This window comes from Bidens hawaiensis, unplaced genomic scaffold (assembly GCF_021521415.1).
Source record: "Bidens hawaiensis isolate Kalapana, Puna unplaced genomic scaffold, B.hawaiensis_p1.1 tig00000820_1, whole genome shotgun sequence".
NCBI lineage: Eukaryota > Viridiplantae > Streptophyta > Magnoliopsida > Asterales > Asteraceae > Bidens > Bidens hawaiensis.
In genome coordinates, this window is record NW_027491048.1 from 4,430,926 (window position 1) to 4,450,068 (window position 19,143).

Below are 19,143 nucleotides of genomic sequence, written 5' to 3' on the forward strand. Positions count from 1 at the left end.
TAATATTTACATGTATCAATTAACTATTACTACTCATATCGTATTTCTATATTTATATAACCCACGACGAACGGGGGTCCGGGGGCAGCCCCCTGGCTAGGGTTAAGCTGCCAGGTCAGCTTGGAAAAATTTTATTTTCATTAACTGTCTTAACACATTTTTCATTAGGATTTTAATTTATTTTTCTAATTCGCTATCTCATTCACTATAACGAATTAAGACTAATTCGTTACTGATTCATCACCTTACATGCCTGATTCGTTAGTTGATTCGTCCTTCTAGTTCGTTAGCTTAACATAACGAATGAGGAGTAACGAATCAACTGATTCGTTATCTAAATATAACGAATTGGTCATTAACGAATCTCCTGATCCGCTGTTTGGTTCGCTATCTTATTATAACGAATTGACCAGTAGCGAATGACCTAGTTCGCTGTTGTAATCACAACGAATTGCGAATCACCTGATTCGTTATGTTAGCGTAACGAATTGGCTCCGTCTTATCCAACCTTGACGAATTAGCCTATATACTTATCCAGACTTTGACTCAAGAGTCTAAGTCAAAATCGTCAAGAACAATAACAGTCAACAGACCTTAGATATGCGATTAAACCTTCGTTTCTTAACCAAATAACACGATTTTGGTATCAACGGATTCGGAATTACAGCGCCCACAAACCCTAACCCGTAGTTCGTCCAAATACTCGTGTTTAAAGGGTGCAACTTAGGCATATAGGTTACGGATTCTTTTAGGTTATCGATTAACATATCAAACGTTAATGGATTTCAGTATTACTTGTTGTGTCTGATTCGTTTTCAACATACAATAACAGATATGTGATTTCCCAAGCCAACCCGAACCTAAACGAACGATTTCTAATTATAAACGTATCTTAAACGAGTCGAACTACGGGCACGGTTAAGCCTTGACGTTGTTTTGGTTCTTCACGACGATCTAGCACCAACGGGATCGGGTTTCCACCTTCGAATCTCGGCTCGGGTTATAGGATAGTGTTTGTGTGTGTTTTCCATTGTGTAGGCTATGGTGTAGAGAATGGATAAACATGGGAAGGTTTAGGGTTTAAGAGTATTTATACTCCCTTAAGCCCATAGACCTAAGGCCCATTCCATTTCTTATTTTCCATCTTCTAAAGTCCAAGCCCAACCGTGTACAATTTGTTAACTAAACTGATAACGACACAATATAAAATAAACGACATTTATTTTATTATTATAATCAAAAGTAGGATGTTAAATAAATGTTCCATAAATCAATGATTGCATCATAATTAGTATGTTTATATAGTTCCCACCAATACCAAGATGTTCATAGGTATACTAATCAAAGAAAATTATACATGATAGAAAAAAATACTCAAGAAATTACATCAATAAAAACACAATCATAAGCATATATACTAAAAGCAAGTTAGATAAGTTGTTTGTATATCTACAAGATCAAATTCAAAAGATTTGGCAAGATTTTACTCATCTTTAAGATGCATATAATCACCTAAATGCCCTCCTACTTTCAATACCAAAATGTGCATAAATTTATCCTGATTTGCACTACAATTTTGGGCCAAAATATACAGATTTTAACAAATCTAATGCCACATATACAGAATATGCCAACTTGCTCAAGACAGTTGACCTTAGTTGGCCGATGAAGGAGATGAAGCAAACACAGAATACTGCATACTTTCATCAGCAAGTGATCTCAATCTCTCAAGTTCAGGCATAACTTCTTTCCCGAGATCGGGCCGGTCTTTCTGTCTCAACTCAGTACAAAGAAGAGACAGCTTAGCAAAGCACAATGCCTCGTCAACGGGCCAATCAGGCACCCCCGGGTCCAACAACTCAGCAAAAGTCCCATCCTTTATAGCCTGGTCAACAATGTGAGTCAAACCCATTGGCGGTTTAGCCGTAATCAACTGCAAAAACATAACCCCTAATGAATAAACATCTGATTTCACACCCAACATTCCTGTCTGCTGGTACTCGGGATCTATATAACAAAACGTCCCGGCTGCAGACGTCATTAGGGACTGAGTCACTGAGTCTTGAACCGAGGGTGGCAACAGTCTTGCTAACCCAACATCGGATATTTTACTAACAAAGTTCCGGTCAAGCAAAATGTTAGCCGGTTTGAGGTCACGGTGCACGATCGGGTCGGGCTTTGTCTGATGAAGAAAAAGAAGACCACTACATATTTCAGCTGCGATTCTGAACCGATGCTGCCACGAAAGTGGCGGGATTTTGTTTTTCCTAAAAAGACAGTCTTCTAAGCTTCCGTTTTGCATGTACTCGTATACTAAACACCCGTATTCGGGACACGCTCCTAAAAGAAGAACCATGTGAGGATGTCGTATGCAACATAAAACTTCAACTTCTTGTTGAAACTGTGCTTTCCCTTCGGCTGCATCGGGCCGAAGGACTTTAACCGCAACCCGTGTGTGGTCTAAATGACATTTGTAAACCGGGCCATAACCACCTTCCCCGATTCTACACTCGGTCGAGAAGTACTCGGTTGCTTCTTCGATTTCTTCAATTGTGTATCGTCTGTACCGGGAATCGTATAGCGAGAAAGACGTCTCTGCGTTGGCTTTTCTTTGGGTCTCGGTTGATTTTGTGTTTTCATTTTCAGATTCTTCGGCTACACGTAAATCTTCTGCCTTTTGTTCTTCCGCTAGCTTCCATTTTTGTAGTTCCATAGCCTGGACATGAATAAGTTAGTTACTTTTTCTGTCACTTTTACCCGAAACCCAACTCGAAAAAATCCGCACCTGACCCCGAACTAACCCAACCCAAAAAACCCGAACCCAAGAAAAGACAAACCAGAACCGAAGTAATTTGGGTTGGTTATTGGGTCCAAATTATTGGTTCCGGGTCAACCCGAAAAACTCGAATGAACTTTTAGTTTTAAAACCAAAAAAAATAGGCATATATCGAATGTTGTCATTCCACCTATTATGGATAGACTGTTTATTGTTTATTAATATTTTCGATTTATGAATAAAAGCAAGCATAATCGAATACCCTAATCATGCCATATCGAAGACGATTATATTAGTTTTATTTATTATAGTTAGACTTTGTAAAATTTTACTCTTTTTTAAATCCTTTTACCATGTTATTTTGTTTTGTTATTGGTTATTTATGTTACGAGTGAAAAGAACATGTTAGCTTTTGTTTTAGTGTTGTAGTTTTTTTAATCTTTGTTTGTTTTTTAGGATACTCGAAACCCGATTAACCCAACCCAAAAAAACCCGAACCCGAACTATCCAAACTCAAAAAAAACTGTGAGAGATTTGGGTTGGGTTTCGGGTCTAGAATTTTAACTTTGAAAACCAAATAACCTGGCCCGAAAAAACCGAAACCCGAAAAACTAACCCGAAGAACACCCCTGCTTTTGAGGTAAAAGTCAAACTAACAGAAACTTAGTTAGTTAGTTAGTTAGTTAGTTAGTTAGTTACCTTTTGTCTTGCGGTTAGGGCTTCTCTACATGCTGTACTGTACATTTCCATGGTTCTTGAGAGTTCAAGTTTTAGCCTTCTCATTTCCGCCTCAACATCTTCCTGAAACCACCATAAGATTAATTATATAAGGAGTGTAATTTAAACCTGTGAACAAGAAACAAACAAACATGTTTAACACAATATCAAGAACGAATTAGTACCGCGCTTGATGATCTGGGAGGACTGTCGAACGTGGAAAACATGACATCAACCGATCTTCGGCCCTGATACGAGCTGTCAAAACCTTGGTTATCGAGTTCCGAGTAACTCATTCGTGAGTTTACGGGCGATAGTTCACTTTCAAATGGAGGTAATACATTGTCTACACTCATTCGACCCGAGCTCACAAAAGATATGTCGGACTCCGGTGGGGGTAGTTCTCCGTAAGATTTACCGTTTGGGCGTCTCCTACTAGTGAAAGGCGACCTGTTTTCAATAATATATGATTAGCTAAAAAGAAAACGATTCAAACAGGTCCATTTGACCCACCATTTTGTCACCTCTACTAAACAGTCTATTAATCTTTCTACAAATATATGCATGAAATAAGGGTTGTAAACGAACCGAATGTTCAGCAAACATTTCCTGAAGTGTTCAGCAGGGAGTTCGTTCATGTTCATTCGTTTAATAGATGAACAAACATGAACAAGAAATTCCATTTGGTTGATCATGAGCAGAGGTCGCGTTCATTCAATTGTGTTCATGAACATTTTGTAATGTGTCGTTTGTTCGTTCATTTATTTTTGTTTACGTTCATTAATGTTTGTTTGTTTGTTTATATCCAGTCATTTAAAGTTCTATATTTTATATTCTTCATATTTAGTTTGATATCCTAAATTCCTAATATTTAAACTTTCTATTTCTATATTTTTATTAGTTTATTATCTTAACTTATTTATCAGATTATTTGTGTTCGTTTGTTCGTCTATAAAATTAACAAACGAACAAAAATGAACACGAACAAGAAATTCCATTCGGTTTTTGTTCATGAACCTGTTTGTAAATTTGTTCAATAAATGCTTAACGGACAACATGAACAAGGTCTCGTTCGGTTTAGTTCAGTTCGTTAACAGCCCTATATGTCATGAAATGTTTAGTTGTCATAATCACATACTTGAAAGACGAGTTTGTTGAACGCCTGGGGAAAGATGAGTCTATAGACATCCTGGGCATGGGCATCACTGATGGACAAGAAATTTAAAGAAAACATTATCATGTAACTAAAAACTACAACTTAAAACGAAAACGTAAAACTATATAAAGAAGTTTGGTACTTGGCAGTGTTTTCTCGGACAAAGCATTGGATGGCATGCTGCTCGGTTCAGGTGGCCCCAGGGTACGAAGTGGAGACTCGTATGGCGGTCGACGTGATGCGGCTTTTGTGGCGGAAATCTTTCCTTTAGAAATGACATAAACCGTACAGAAACTAGGTACGGTTTTTAATATTGTCCCGGGAACATCTCTTGCTTTGAATCTCCTGATTGAAAATATTATAATGGTGTTTAGTTTTTGGATTAATAATACTCATAGTTGTTAAGAACTTAACATCATATGATTCATGAACGCACATACTTGAGAAGACCGCCTTTGGAGGGGGTTCCGATTATTAAAACTTCTACTATGGAACGTGTGACAAAGTCGACTAGTCCTTTGACAACATCGGTATCTTCTAGCAACACGTCTCGTGATCGTATCTGTTTAATGAGGCAAAAAGTAAAAAGGTTAATAATATATAAATTGTGACATTTGGTTGAGATTAAGATGCAAGTGAATAAGACTAACATCTTTTCTCGTACAAAAACATCTGAACGGGAGGAACAACTCTCGGAGTTGTGCATCGGAGTCTATCAAAAATGAATCTTCAATAAAATCAGAACTCCTAGTCGGTTCTGCACAACATTTGAAACCAGAACTGTTACATATAAATTATTATTCCCCAAACACTACTTAATAACAAAAATCTTCATACCCCAATAATAACAATAAACTGACACCAAAAATTAATCATTGGAATTCATAGTATAACAAATGACCCACCCTAAATGAAAGAAACCCAACTGATGTAGGATTAACCAATAATCTATATGTATGCATGTATGTATATGTCTAGAGAGAGAGAGATATTACTTTGTGATAAAGAAAATGATTGTTTGATCCTAACATGAATCAAATACACGGTCTGGCCCTTACGAACAAGATTATCGACAGTCCATTTTAATGCACCTTGGCTTCCTTTATCTCGGTCGATTGCAACTGCAACTGTTTTATTGTTCATATTTTATTATTTCATACCCGCCAAAAACAGATGAAATTCCCACAAATCTTTATATGCATTCAACGCAAAAACTTGTTTGATTGGATAAATTGCACCTCTTTGAACCTGTAGGTGGTGTATTTTTTTCTTTTTGACATTTTGTTTGTTTTTTTTCGAAATTTTACATTTCTTGTTTCTTCTTTCGATTTCATCCCTGCAAAAATTCCCTTCCACTAGAGAGCTCCACCTTTTGAGGGGTAATGTTTGTTTTTGTTTAAAGATAACCCTACAAAAATCTAATTCGTTAATCATGTTTATTTATAAAGCATTATGATAATTTGTTGTTTTTAGACCTCCTATGATCACTTGGTTTTATGTTATATAACAAACTTGATTAGGAAACAATACAATGGTGTCTATATATAGAGACCATAAAAGGAAAGATATATACATATACATACACAATGACCTATAGAAGGGGCAACTAACAAACTATACAAAGGGAAAAGACGATAATGCCCCTCCACAATCAACACCGAAAATCTGTCTAATACGCGGTTTTGATGGGTCGACCCATCAACTGCTCACTCCTAGCATCAAAGCGTCGTATTCTCTTACTTTTTCTCCATGAATTATCATCAATAGAGTAGATAAATATTTGTAAGGGTCCGCTAACTCTTTTGACAGGTTTGTTTTTGTTATGTTTTCTTTTATCTTTTTATGTTCATGTAAGTTCTTCAAATAGACGATAATTATTTGTAATTGTTTTCTAATCAAATGGTTTATGCAGGGAATATTACTACAGGCAATGGCATACCTTCTTTTTATAAAAGATTTTAGCTTGCTTTTCTTGTTTTTCTAGTGCATTTTGTTCTTAAAGAAGGTATACTTGTAGAAAAAAATGAAAAATAAATAAATATGGAGTCCACATTCTTAACTTCGTATGAATGTGGAGGTGGAAATCTCAAACTGTTTACTAGTAAATAATTGATTTGTGATTTATTTTGTGCCAAATGGGTTAAATCAGTAAAATCAAAATATTTAGTTAAAAGGGAAACGTGTTGAATCTCAAATCTCATCCAAGTTGTATTTTTACAAACTTGATAAATCATTTTATTAAAAATCTTAGCTTATTATTGTTAATTTGTTATGAACTTATTATATGGTTTCTGCAATCATATCTAACACATTAAGTATCAGTAAAGTTTTTTAAGAAAAAAGTAAATGTTTTTTCGGGTTAAGCCGACCCGACCCGTTTCAACCCGAACTACGATTGGTCTTTTAAATAAAATCTGTTTAGCACATGGCCACATGCTTAAAGTACCACTCTGATGACTTAATGTAGTAGCTACTTAAGTTTGACATCATACTACTTGTCATGAACAACTTTAGCTATGAAGAAAACACAATTGCCTTTAAACACAAAATTCTTGTTTATTTTTTTATCAAATGAATACTATGACTGGCGATTTGAAAATGTATACTGATCTAGGTTTTATTTTCACTGAAAACATAAGACACTTAAATTTTCAATTTTTAAAGTTTAAACCTTTACTGGGAACTTTGGTGTATCTATTATATTAAATTGATGCTGAAAACACCAAAACGTATGTTATTACTACACTAGAAACAAGCTTAGATCATCTATGCAAGAAGCAAGGTTTTTGAAGCAGACATTTATGCAGTAACAGGTATTATGGTGCAATCAATTCTAATATCTCAATGATCTTCTAAAAACAAAAGTAGCAATGACAATAAAATAGTTTCTTTCAAATGCGACAGCAATACTCACCTTATGGCTTATTCTGTAATTCTGTTGTCCCTTGTTCAAAACTTTTGGAACTTTAATGTATGGTTCTCTGTTACCAAGTCTTAAGCCATCACACGTGTTACAAAATAAAAACAAGCACAAAAGTAATCAAATAGTACCTGTCACGAAAGCTTCCCGATTCATTATATCTATAAAACAATAGAGAATATTTGTATCTTAAACCTGACATGGAGAATGGTACATGTACATGCTGTATAACATAGCTTGAAATCCTCATACACTAATTGAGTAATTGTTTAAAATTTCCCAAAAAATAAACTGAAGTGTTATAGTCAAATAATAACAAATTAGATTAAGTTGAAGACTATCCACTTGGCAGTATATAAATTCTACTTCTGTTAATATCATATGATCATATTGTGGTTCAATTAGTATATTACTAAGATAGGGAAACATTTATATCCATTGATTACATAAACGTTGCAAAATCAAATAGCAACAAGCACTGATTTCTAACAACTAGGCTTAGCGCGTGTCCATTTGAGGCTCACTCAAGCTAGCATGACCCTTGTGTGCAGCGACTGAGTCTGAGCGAGTCCGTCTGGGCCTCCGCCCAAATTTGGCCTTTGGAAGCGTTAGATTTTTTTAATTTATTTGTTTTTGTTAAAAGAATGACATATTATCTCACGTGTATAACTACGGGTTATATCTAAGATAGACTCCTCAAACCTTTATGAGACCGTACTCCCTTGATGTGCGAAAATCAGATAGAATTCGTAAACCATCACCCCCTGTTGAGTTCGAACCTGGATTAAAGTCCTGATTTGTTCCTTCATCCAAATAAGAATCGAACATGCATCTCCACTGTAAGAATAACCAACTAGCCACTAGACCAAATTCACGAGACTGAAAGCGTTAGATAGAATATATAGTTATTTAATTTAAATTATTTTTTGTAGAGCTTTTTGAAATTCACCTTTCATAATAATCAAGGAACCATTTTCTTTAAGTTACCAACCCACATGAACCACATTATCTTGCCATCTTTAACGCTAAATAAAATTACCTATCACCATCACATATGTTTTCTTTATATTATCTAATGTGAAAATCACCCAAGGCCTGTTCGCTTTAGGAATGACAGTGAAACCCAAAATCAACACAACTCGGACGGGTACTACCCGATCCATTAGGGTTTGGGACAAGTTTGGGATTTGCTTTGAAATTTTCGTGAGTTTGGGACATGTTTGAGATTTGTCATATCCCTGACTGCCCGACCCCGATTAATCGATATCATTATAATATAATTACTAAATGTATTAATCTATATATGATAATGTGAAATTTTGATCATGAGTTCCCATATCTAATACTTATAACCTTTTTATATATTTATTTTAGAGCATTAGTTTTAGATAACCCTAACTATGCCCTAATGGTAAATAATAATCTCAACTTTACACTTGACTAGAAGCAGTCCTAAGTAAATGTGTGATTTTTTTCCAATGAACCGCGACTAACAGAGTTAACCATTGTTAGTTTGATGCTTGTGTGGTACGCCGTACGCCTAGTTGTCAATAAACATGCATGTGTCAATGACCATCTATACGTTATCTTTTCTCCCTATGTAAAAAAAATAAAACTTGAGGGGGCAGCTAACACATTATGAAACCATCCATAAATCAAATTCAAAAGACGCTCCTCCGTTAAAATGTGACCGTTGTGTAATATTAATAAAGGAGAGAGAGAGAGAGAGAGATCAGATCCTCCGCCTCCAATTCCCATCCATTCCCGTTACTCTTTCATCTCCAGTTTTCTCTCTCGCTCTCATGGCAATCGCTTCAGAAACGCCGATTCCACAAAAGGTACATTACATACATCACTCATTCTCAATCAATCAATTCATTTCTTATTATTATTATTATCCGGATGATTTAGGTTAGGGTTTGTCATTTCCGTTAGCGTTTCACGTGTATGTATGTTAACTTCGATTGTATCCTACATCTTAGGCTGTATTTGTTATTTTTTCTAATTTCTGAGAATGAAATTGAAATGAATTTGAATTTGGACGATTGAGAATGGAGATTAGAAACTTGTACCTTCTGTTTGAGTTATGAAGTTGATGTGGTGATCTGGTTGTTATGATGTAATTATTGATTTCTAGGGTTTGTAAATGCAGGTTTCGACTGAGGCGGCATCTGAAAAGAAGAGGTGGACACTTACCGATTTCGACATTGGGAAGCCACTTGGAAGGGGAAAGTTTGGTCATGTTTATATTGCTAGAGAAAAGAGGGTTAGTATTAACCTATCATGGAAAATTTTTAGTTTGTTTTATGTTATTGATTGTTTTTGCTAATCTTATTAATTGGTTATGAATTATGTATTACATATAAACGAGATTTGTGCTTTTTGATACAGAGCAACCACATTGTTGCACTGAAGGTGCTCTTCAAAAGCCAACTTAAGCAATCCCAAGTGGAACACCAACTTCGCCGGGAAGTCGAAATCCAAAGCCATCTTAGACACCCTAATATCCTCAGACTCTATGGCTACTTCTATGATCAGGTATACATTCTGTTTTAGTTGTTTATTTTGTTGTCTTTTAAGAGTCTGAAAACATATAGTCTATCAAACACAAACAACAATTTAATGATTTATACAGAAAAGAGTCTACTTGATTTTGGAATATGCTGCCAAAGGAGAACTCTACAAGGAGCTGCAAAGATGCAAACACTTCAGTGAACGACGTGCTGCTACTGTAAGTCTTTCGTGTTTCCTCAAGTTTTGTCAGTTTATATAATTATGGTTAACTAATATTAATCTTATTAATCTTGTTTGTGATAGTATGTTGCTTCGTTAGCGCGTGCTCTGATATATTGTCATGGGAAGCATGTTATTCATAGAGATATTAAACCAGAGAATCTCTTGATTGGTGCACAGGTAACCTTGGTTAATCACATTTTTATGTTTTATTAATATATCATTTTCAGTTTTGTGTTTGACAAGCTTGATATCTCTTTCAGGGTGAGTTAAAGATTGCTGATTTTGGTTGGTCTGTGCATACATTTAGTCGCAGACAGACCATGTGTGGTACCCTGGATTATCTCCCGCCAGAAATGGGTACAGCAAACTTATATAAATATATAAATATACTAAAGTTATATCATTAAGCTGTTTTTTGTTCTGATCTAATTGTTGTTGAATTACAGTGGAGAGTGCTGAACATGATGCAAGTGTAGATATATGGAGTCTTGGTATTCTTTGCTATGAATTCCTGTATGGTGTTCCTCCCTTTGAAGCCAAAGAACACTCTGACACATATAGAAGGTAATGCAGTTTGTTAAACAATGAAATGGCTGTTGTATTACATGTCAAAACCTGTATTTGGTACGGGTCAAAACAGGTTGTGTTGACCTGAAATATTTGTTCTGCAGGATTTTGCTAGTGGATTTGAAGTTTCCTCCAAAACCAGTAGTTTCATCAGCAGCCAAAGATCTAATCAGTCAGGTTATTCACATCACATTTGTGCTCGTTTGTATTTAAAATTTTAAAATCTGGAAGATGTTTACAAAATTTTTGTTAACTAAAACACAGATGCTTGTTAGAGAAAGTTCAAAGCGAATGCCTTTACACAAGCTTCTCGAGCATCCATGGATAGTTCAGAATGCGGACCCATCAGGTGTCTACAAGGTTTAATCATCATCATGTTCGTTACCAATTAATTCACTGCCTATACCGAAGGGGGAGCAAGTTATATATATATTTATTTTCTTCTTAACAATGTTTGCTTGTTGTATCTGTTTTGAATATTGTGTTGCTTGTTAATGGGGAAATCAGGAGTATGAATAATGCAATGCAATTCATAGGATCCAAGTTAAGTTTTATTGAATTAAAAGAATTACCAAACACATCAGAGTTGTGTTTAGCAACGGCATTTTAATAATGGTCTTAAATTATCAAAAGGACGGGGGTGCAGCTTCGTGCTCGAATTGCCAAACATTATCAACTTATCAAAAGGTGAAAACACGACTAGTGTGAGAATGAGGGTGTTGTTCTCGTCTAGTTTGTGCTCGTTTACAGAGTCTCATAAATGTTTTAATAAATTAAAACTGCATAACACATAAGACCTTTTGATATGATGAGAGCTTTTCTCCCGTTGTCAAAATCGCAACCATATACAGTCTCATAATTGGTGCTACTAAAAGTCAACGGGATTTGTATCCATTACACGTATACAATGTTTTTTTGGCGTGGTGGTATCGATGAAGATATTTGTTTGAGTTTACTATCTGTGTATATACCGAATGAGGTTACATAGCTAAATTTGTACATTCAGCACTCAATGTTATCACGTAACCACATCCCCTTCAACGTCTACTTTTATCTATTACATAAAACTCAACAGTTACAACTAAAAATATCAACAACTAATAATTATAATTTAAAATATCTTGTTAAGACGGTCAAGTTGTGGATGAATACGGGATGGCAGTAGTTATTATCAAAACACGGATCTTTGTAAGTTACAACTAAAAATATCAACAACTGATAATTATAATTTAAAATAGCTCGACACGCTTCAAGTTGAGATGGTTTTTATGGACAACACAATGACATGTTAGTTTTTATCAAGGATTGTTACCTGTGGTATATTTATACATAATTATATACTAATAAAAGTATGTTACATATAATAATAAATCTATAAATACAAGAAGGTCCCAACATCTGGAGTTCTCCTTGAAGCTGTCAAAAATTATGTTCGTTGTATTATATATAAATGTAGTATAAACAAATCATAAAAACCTATTAATTGTTTAGTTATAACTTGTCAGTTTAAAATTTTGTAAGCAGAATATGATGTTCTATTATGATGATACGGTCATACAGATATCAATTTCATATTAATTTTAAAACTTTAATTGCAAAAAATAATTAGTTTAGATAAATATTGTCTGAATTAGAAATTAATAAGATTGGCCTATTAGCTCAGTTGGTTAGAGCGTCGTGCTAATAACGCGAAGGTCGCAGGTTCGAGACCTGCATTGGCCAATATATTTTTAACAGTCCTAAATCATATTTTTTTTTTGTCTAATACATTTGGATTGCATTGGTGGTATTTAATGGGGGACCTGTAGTCTAGGACGATAGTCAAAATAAACAACACGTAAAACATAACTTTACGCAACTCCTAATAATGGCCATAATTTGTTTTTGAACAACAATAATGGTCATAATTACTACGATAAATAAAAACGTAACTTGTTAAAGATATTTATTTTATTAAAAAAATATTTTTAAATAGTGATAGACTGCTAGCCCAGTTGTTATAAGAACTAGGTTTTTTCGAGAGGTTGGCAGTTTGAATCAGAGCCAAAATAGAGGTTTTCACATGTCCGTGTTACGCTAAAGGGTTTCGACTATTGTGGCGACGCAAATGGTATCAAGTGACATTAAGAGAGAAGGCTCTTCCGAGAAAGCAAGAAGGACCCAAGAACAATGGATTATTCCTTTTAAAAGAAACTATCTCAGGGTTCTAAAGTAGGATTGGCTGCATCTTTGTAAGCTAACATGTTACCATTCAATTATACAGTAGACTATCACAATTTTAAAAATAAAATAACAACATTATATAATAATATAATAACCAGATGTAAAATTTAAAAGGGGTGTGTTATTTATACACCCTTTATAGGGTGTATATAAAGATAATATGTGTGTCAAGAGGGTGTGAATAACCATTGTCATTTAAAATGAGTCAAATGACACAATTTTCCAAAAGGAGAAAAGGTTAGGCTGTTGTGGAGTGTAGCAGCTATAGCTGCAATACATCAGTATAGGGTTTATTATGGATTTTAGACTGGAACCAATAGTCCAATACAACGTCACCAGCCACTTCGGAAATCAATCGTTGTTTAACATATGGAAGTCATTCATTTGCTTAAATTTATGAAAGTTTTTATTATTAAGTTTTTATTTTGTTTTTTAATAGAGTTTGAAACGACCTTCAATATCCCAATATCCTAGTTAATTTTATTGAGACGAGATTTCAATCGTTTATATTAATTTTGGCTTAAGAAAGAAACCCATCATCATAGGAAAACCCTATTAAGTTATTTCCACTTTAGTAGATGATAAGGTGGTTAAAATATAAAATAAAAGGTTTTAAATTCAAACTCTATATAATACAAAAATTTAATCGTTAAAAAAAAAGAAAAAGGAAACCCCATTAAGTTTCAAAACTAAGAACATATACCATAATGTCTATTAATAAAAGTGAGTTAAAACTCGTTCAATTCAATTATCTAACTAGTGAACGTCATATGCTCGCCTAGTCTCAACCCTCTCATCATCATCTGATGCCGTATAAACTGAATAATGATTGGGGCATGATTCAAACTAGAGTTACACAAGTCTTTCCCTTACCACTCCACTAGAAGCTTATTGGTTTTAAAATTTATCTAAGGATGTTGCTAAAAGTACCTCTTTCCATCATTTATACTAAACATAACCCTCGCTCAAGTTTTACATAATTTTGATTCAAACTTTTGTTAAAAAGCAATATTTCTTAAAATAAACCGTTTGTATTAACTAAATATAAGTTTCTTTTTTAGTAATTGTTTTATTTTTTTAAAGAGTGTTTTTCAATTTGTTTTTAGATATAGTTTGTATTATTTAAAACAAATTTTATTAATTAAACATAAAAAGAAATAGGTGTATTTATGTAATAAACTACATAAATTTTATAAACTAAGAATAAAATATATAATATTATGTAATAATTAATATTTTAATATAGAAATACTGTAAACACAATATATCAAATAAAACTGTTAAAAGAACTGAAACTTCATAAGAGAGAGTATGGAGCATGACAAGTGAGAGAAAGGGCACGTTTAGCCAGATTATCATGCATCTAAATGTAAAAGGAAAAATTCCCAAAATAGTCCTAAGTTAGAGAGAGATTCCAAAAATAGTCCCAAAAAATTAAAAATTCCCAAAATAGTCCAAGGAAAATCATCTCCGGCGACACAAAGGTATTCGCGACGTGAGATTTGGTTAATCAGTCACATTATGACACGTGTAAAGGTGACGTGAGATTTACAATAAAATTTGTCTTCCCAGATACTTTTCAAGCCAAAATCGTCTCCATAGAGATCATGGTTTTCTAATGAAATTTATCAGGCCCGTGAGTTTCAAAAGTCATGGTTTTTCGTGTTTTTTTAAAATTCATCTCCTCAGATACATTTCAGGTGAATTTCATCTTTATTTGCATAAAAAGAAGAGTTGTCAGAATTGATGAATTTTGTTACAAATCTTTGCAATTCGATGATTTTAGATGTAAGGTCATCTTTTTTATTTGTGCATAAAAAGAATAGATGAATTTCGTTACATATATATAGTATTCGATGGTTTTTAAATGAAAATCATATTTTTTTGCATTGAAAGGAGAGTTGTCAGATCCGATGAGTTTTGTTACAAATATATGGATTCGATGGTTTTAATATGAAACTCATCTTTTTGTGATCATTGGTCCCACGTTGTTAGATCCCCTAACTTTTCGATACTGGATCCGATGGTTTTTTGTATAAAAACATATTTTCCGGCATGATTGGGCCCACGTTGTTAGATCCGATGATTTTTATTAGAAAAATATTTGATCCGATGTTTTTTTAATTGAAATCTATGGTCAACGTTGTGTTTCGTATATAAATCATCTAGGACGATAAGTTTTATGAGAAACTAGTTTGGATGCCTAGGTTACAAAGTGTTTGTACTATCCAACGGAATTTAACATAAAAGTGTTGTCAAAGACATATTTGACCAGAAATTGTATCTCTTAAAACTAGTTATACAATTAAAAATACAATTGTATCCTCCTTCTGGCCGAGAACAAAGTCAGTAACAAGAACATCAGTAGGCTTTGGCCTTATTTTATCGGCCGTCACAAACTCTCTAAGAAACCCGGAATGATCATCTTCAAACAGGGTACGGAACTGAACGATATAGGTCTTCTTTCCAACCCGTGACATTATATTGCCATTATAAAACGAACCGACGAACCCATAACCCATATTTACAACTTCAATCCTATCATCTCTCTTAAATTTCATTATTTTACAAATGATTTTTGTTGAAGTGGGAGAATATATAAGGGAAAACATAATATAACAAATGATTTTTTGTTGAAGTGGGTTAACATACACATTTATCGGATTTATTAAATTTTAATGAAAATTATCTAAGGAGATAAAATTCATTGGTGAATTATCGTTTTTTAAACTTTTTTGGAAATTTATCGTTTTTTTTTACTTTTTTGAAAATCACCTAACAAGACTAAATTCACAGGAAAAGTAACGTTTTTTTTGCAATTTTTTTTAAAATTTCTCGTAGAAGATGAAATTCACCTGAAATACGTTTGAGGAGATGAATTTCAAAAAAACGCCAATTTCATCTTTTTTTGAAAACTCACGGGTCCGATAAATTTCATTCGAAAACCACGGTTTCTGTGGAGATAATTTTGACTTGAAAAGTATTTGGAAAGACATATTTCATTGTAAATCTCACGTTGCTATTACACGTGTCATATATATATATGTATGTATATCAACAACACAACACTATTTTAGGAATCTTTCTATAAGTTTGGACTATTTTGAAAATTTTCCCAATGTAAAAACATTTGGTTGAAAAGAAAATGTAAATATAAAAACATGTGGGGACATGTAAATAAAAAGATGAAAGGTGGTGCAGAGAAGAGAGTAGAGTAGGGTAGAGCAGAGGAAGGCGGCGGGCTGTCGTGTTTGTGGTGGTTGGATAATTGAGTCAGACGTAATTGCATCATCAATGCAACCATTATTATTATTATTATTATTATTATTACACCCTCTTTCTTTCTTTCTTTCTTTAACCACCACCACCACCTCACTCCACCAGTTTTGTTTCTTCCTCCGGACAAGATGAAGTTCATGAAGCTAGGTTCTAAACCTGACGCATTCCAATCCGATCACGACTCAAATTCCGTCAGGTATATATACATATGTATGTATATTAACAACACAACACTTTTTTTACTTTCTTCTACCATCATTACACAATGTGTATGTTTATATATATATAATATTTCAGGTGTGTTTCATCCGAATTGGTGACTGATTTTACCGTCGTAGTTGATGAAGTAAAATTTCATCTCCACAAGGTAATTATTATAGAAATTACATTTGAACATTTTGAATAATTTTTTTTTTAACGGTACCACAATGATACCTATCACTATTTGTTTTTTTTATGTTTTTGGTATACCGTATACCAAAAACATAAAAAAACAAATACCTGTACCGATTGTGTTCGGTCAGTGTTGGTTCAGTATGGTACCAGTATATCATAAAAAATACTCATCCTTAAAATCCACAAGTGTAATTTTAGGAATAAGGATGAGTATTCTTACGGCCATACTGAACCAATACCGACTGAACACAAAACACATTTGTATCGGTATCGGTATTTTTGTTGTTTCATGTTTCGGTATTTGTACCAGTTTCGGTATTTTCAATGGTACCGGTACCGTACTGATTTGTACCTGCCTCATCCAAGTTGATTTTTTGTTGTACTGAAGAATTTAGTTTGTTATGTAGTTTCCGCTTTTGTCGAAGAGCAACCGCTTGCAGAAGCTGGCGATAATCGCAAGCGAAGACAACCCCGACATTCGTCTTGTTGATTTTCCCGGAGGGCCCAAAGTTTTCGAGATATGCGCGAAATTCTGTTACGGAATAACGGTTTCTGTTAGTCCATATAACGTCGTGGCAGTTCGATGCGCGGCTGCGTACCTTGAGATGACCGAGGATATCGATCGAGGCAACTTAATACTCAAACTCGATGTGTTTTTTCGATCGAGCATTCTTAGTAGCTGGAAGGACTCCATTATCGCCCTGCAAACCACCACTGCGCTTCGGGAACTGTCTGAAGATATTGAGATCACACAGAGGTGCGTTGAAGCCATTGCGTTGAAAACTGGTATTGATCCGAAGTTGGTTAACTGGTCGTATACGTGTAATCGTAAACTTGATGTGATTAGTAAAGTTCCAGAGATTGGATTCGTCCCGAAGGATTGGTGGATTGAGGATTTGTGTGAATTGGATATTGATGTGTATAAACGAGTTATGTTTGTTGTGATTTTGAAGAAACAAGTGGACGGTGATGTTATTGGGGAGGCGTTGAAGACGTATTGTTTGCGGTGGTTACCGGAGATTAATGATGGATTTGAGTTAGATGAGCATGTTGTAAAGTATAAATCGTTGATCGAAGCGATTATTAGCTTATTAACTCAGGAAACGCGAGTCGGTTGTTCGTGTAGTTTTCTGTTGAAACTGCTCAAGGTCTCGGTTCTCGTTGGAGTTGATCGGTTGCTTCGTCAGGGTTTGATTAGAGATATTAGTTTGAAGCTTGACGAAGCATCGGTTCGTGATCTATTGATTCCGGCTGAGCATCCTCAAGCCATGGCTTATGACGTTGAACTCGTGCAGGACCTTGTGGATCGGTTTCTCGATAGGAAGAATGTTGAAGATAATGAGAAGAATGATTTGATTTTAGTTAACCCAAGACGGTGCAAGGTTATCGGTCATTTGATCGATGGATATCTAGCAGAAATTGCGTGTGATCGGAATGTACCACTTTCTGTTTTTATTAAATTATCACGGTCAATCCCTGATGCTGCTAGACCGGTGCATGACGGGATCTATGGGGCCGTTGATGTTTACTTGAACGAACACCCAATGCTGAGCAAAGTTGAAAAGAAGCAGTTGTGTGAGTTTATCGATGTTAAAAGGTTGTCGTCACACGCATCAGCGCACGCTGCACAGAACGACCGTCTTCCGCTGCGAACAGTGGTGCAAATCCTGTTCCACGAGCAGGTTCGAGCCACTACTGCGATGAAAGATGCAGCAGTGGCTCGAACCAACCGGGTTCAGGAACAGGATTGGGGAATTAAAATGCCTCTAAGATCAAAGTCGCTCAGAACACCTTCACGAGTGAAACTAAACGATGGTGACGTGAAGGAGGTGGCTACTGGTGGTAGCATGCGGTTGCTGCCGGCAAGTTCACGACGGTTTTTGGATAGGTTTTGGGTGGTGGGTAAGGGGCACGGGGAGAGCAAGAGCACCGGGACGTCTGGTAGTTCACAATCCAAGTCTTCGAGTTCATCGTCAAGAAAACAACAAAGGTATTCTATTTCTTGAGTTAATCTAAGAAAAAAACATAAGTTGGACCCTCGGAACTGTATGATGAACTCGACTAAAAGTTCTGGTTACGCCAGTGATTAAACTTTCGAGACCATGAATGTGTTTCAAAACAAATGCTATGTGCTTAACTGTTTATAGAGAAGCATAAGTAATTTAGGTGTAGGAAAATCTTCAACTTGTTTATTTTTCTGTGTTTTAATAATTGGGTTCTATTTATATTTTCATTGTGTGTTTGTGAGTACTTTTTAAGGGGCATGTTGTTAAATGTTATCATACAACTTTGTATGTTATGTTTTTATATGTTTGTATTTGTATTTGAGTATATTCTATAAAATGATGATTGTGTTTGTTTTCTGGCAAATCA

At 34.8% G+C, this 19,143-nt stretch overlaps 3 protein-coding genes and 1 non-coding gene across 4 annotated transcripts; 3 read left to right on the forward strand and 1 right to left on the reverse strand.

Moving 5' to 3' along the window:
• Positions 1-1,587: 1,587 nt before the first annotated feature.
• On the reverse strand, positions 1,588-6,003 carry LOC143541611 (U-box domain-containing protein 35-like). The gene is made up of 8 exons (XM_077034390.1): positions 5,645-6,003; positions 5,300-5,442; positions 5,090-5,211; positions 4,792-4,994; positions 4,632-4,698; positions 3,679-3,955; positions 3,476-3,577; positions 1,588-2,716 (listed from the first exon to the last, which is right to left on the reverse strand). Exons 1-8 carry the CDS (start codon positions 5,790-5,792, stop codon positions 1,655-1,657), a joined length of 2,124 nt encoding a protein of 707 aa, XP_076890505.1. The 5' UTR covers positions 5,793-6,003; the 3' UTR covers positions 1,588-1,654.
• Positions 6,004-9,331: 3,328 nt separating this feature from the next.
• Positions 9,332-11,409, forward strand: LOC143540531 (serine/threonine-protein kinase Aurora-1-like). Its single transcript, XM_077033563.1, has 9 exons — positions 9,332-9,407; positions 9,722-9,835; positions 9,961-10,107; positions 10,205-10,300; positions 10,387-10,482; positions 10,566-10,662; positions 10,752-10,869; positions 10,977-11,049; positions 11,137-11,409. Exons 1-9 carry the CDS (start codon positions 9,372-9,374, stop codon positions 11,236-11,238), a joined length of 879 nt encoding a protein of 292 aa, XP_076889678.1. The 5' UTR covers positions 9,332-9,371; the 3' UTR covers positions 11,239-11,409.
• A 1,111-nt stretch (positions 11,410-12,520) lies between these two features.
• On the forward strand, positions 12,521-12,594 carry TRNAI-AAU (transfer RNA isoleucine (anticodon AAU)). Its single transcript has one exon. It is a non-coding gene; the product is annotated as a tRNA-Ile (tRNA).
• A 3,885-nt stretch (positions 12,595-16,479) lies between these two features.
• On the forward strand, positions 16,480-18,788 carry LOC143540540 (phototropic-responsive NPH3 family protein NPY1-like). Its single transcript, XM_077033571.1, has 3 exons — positions 16,480-16,570; positions 16,672-16,741; positions 17,178-18,788. The coding sequence occupies exons 1-3, from the start codon at positions 16,503-16,505 to the stop codon at positions 18,774-18,776; spliced, it is 1,737 nt and encodes a 578-aa protein (XP_076889686.1). The 5' UTR covers positions 16,480-16,502; the 3' UTR covers positions 18,777-18,788.
• The last annotated feature ends 355 nt before the right edge of the window (positions 18,789-19,143 follow it).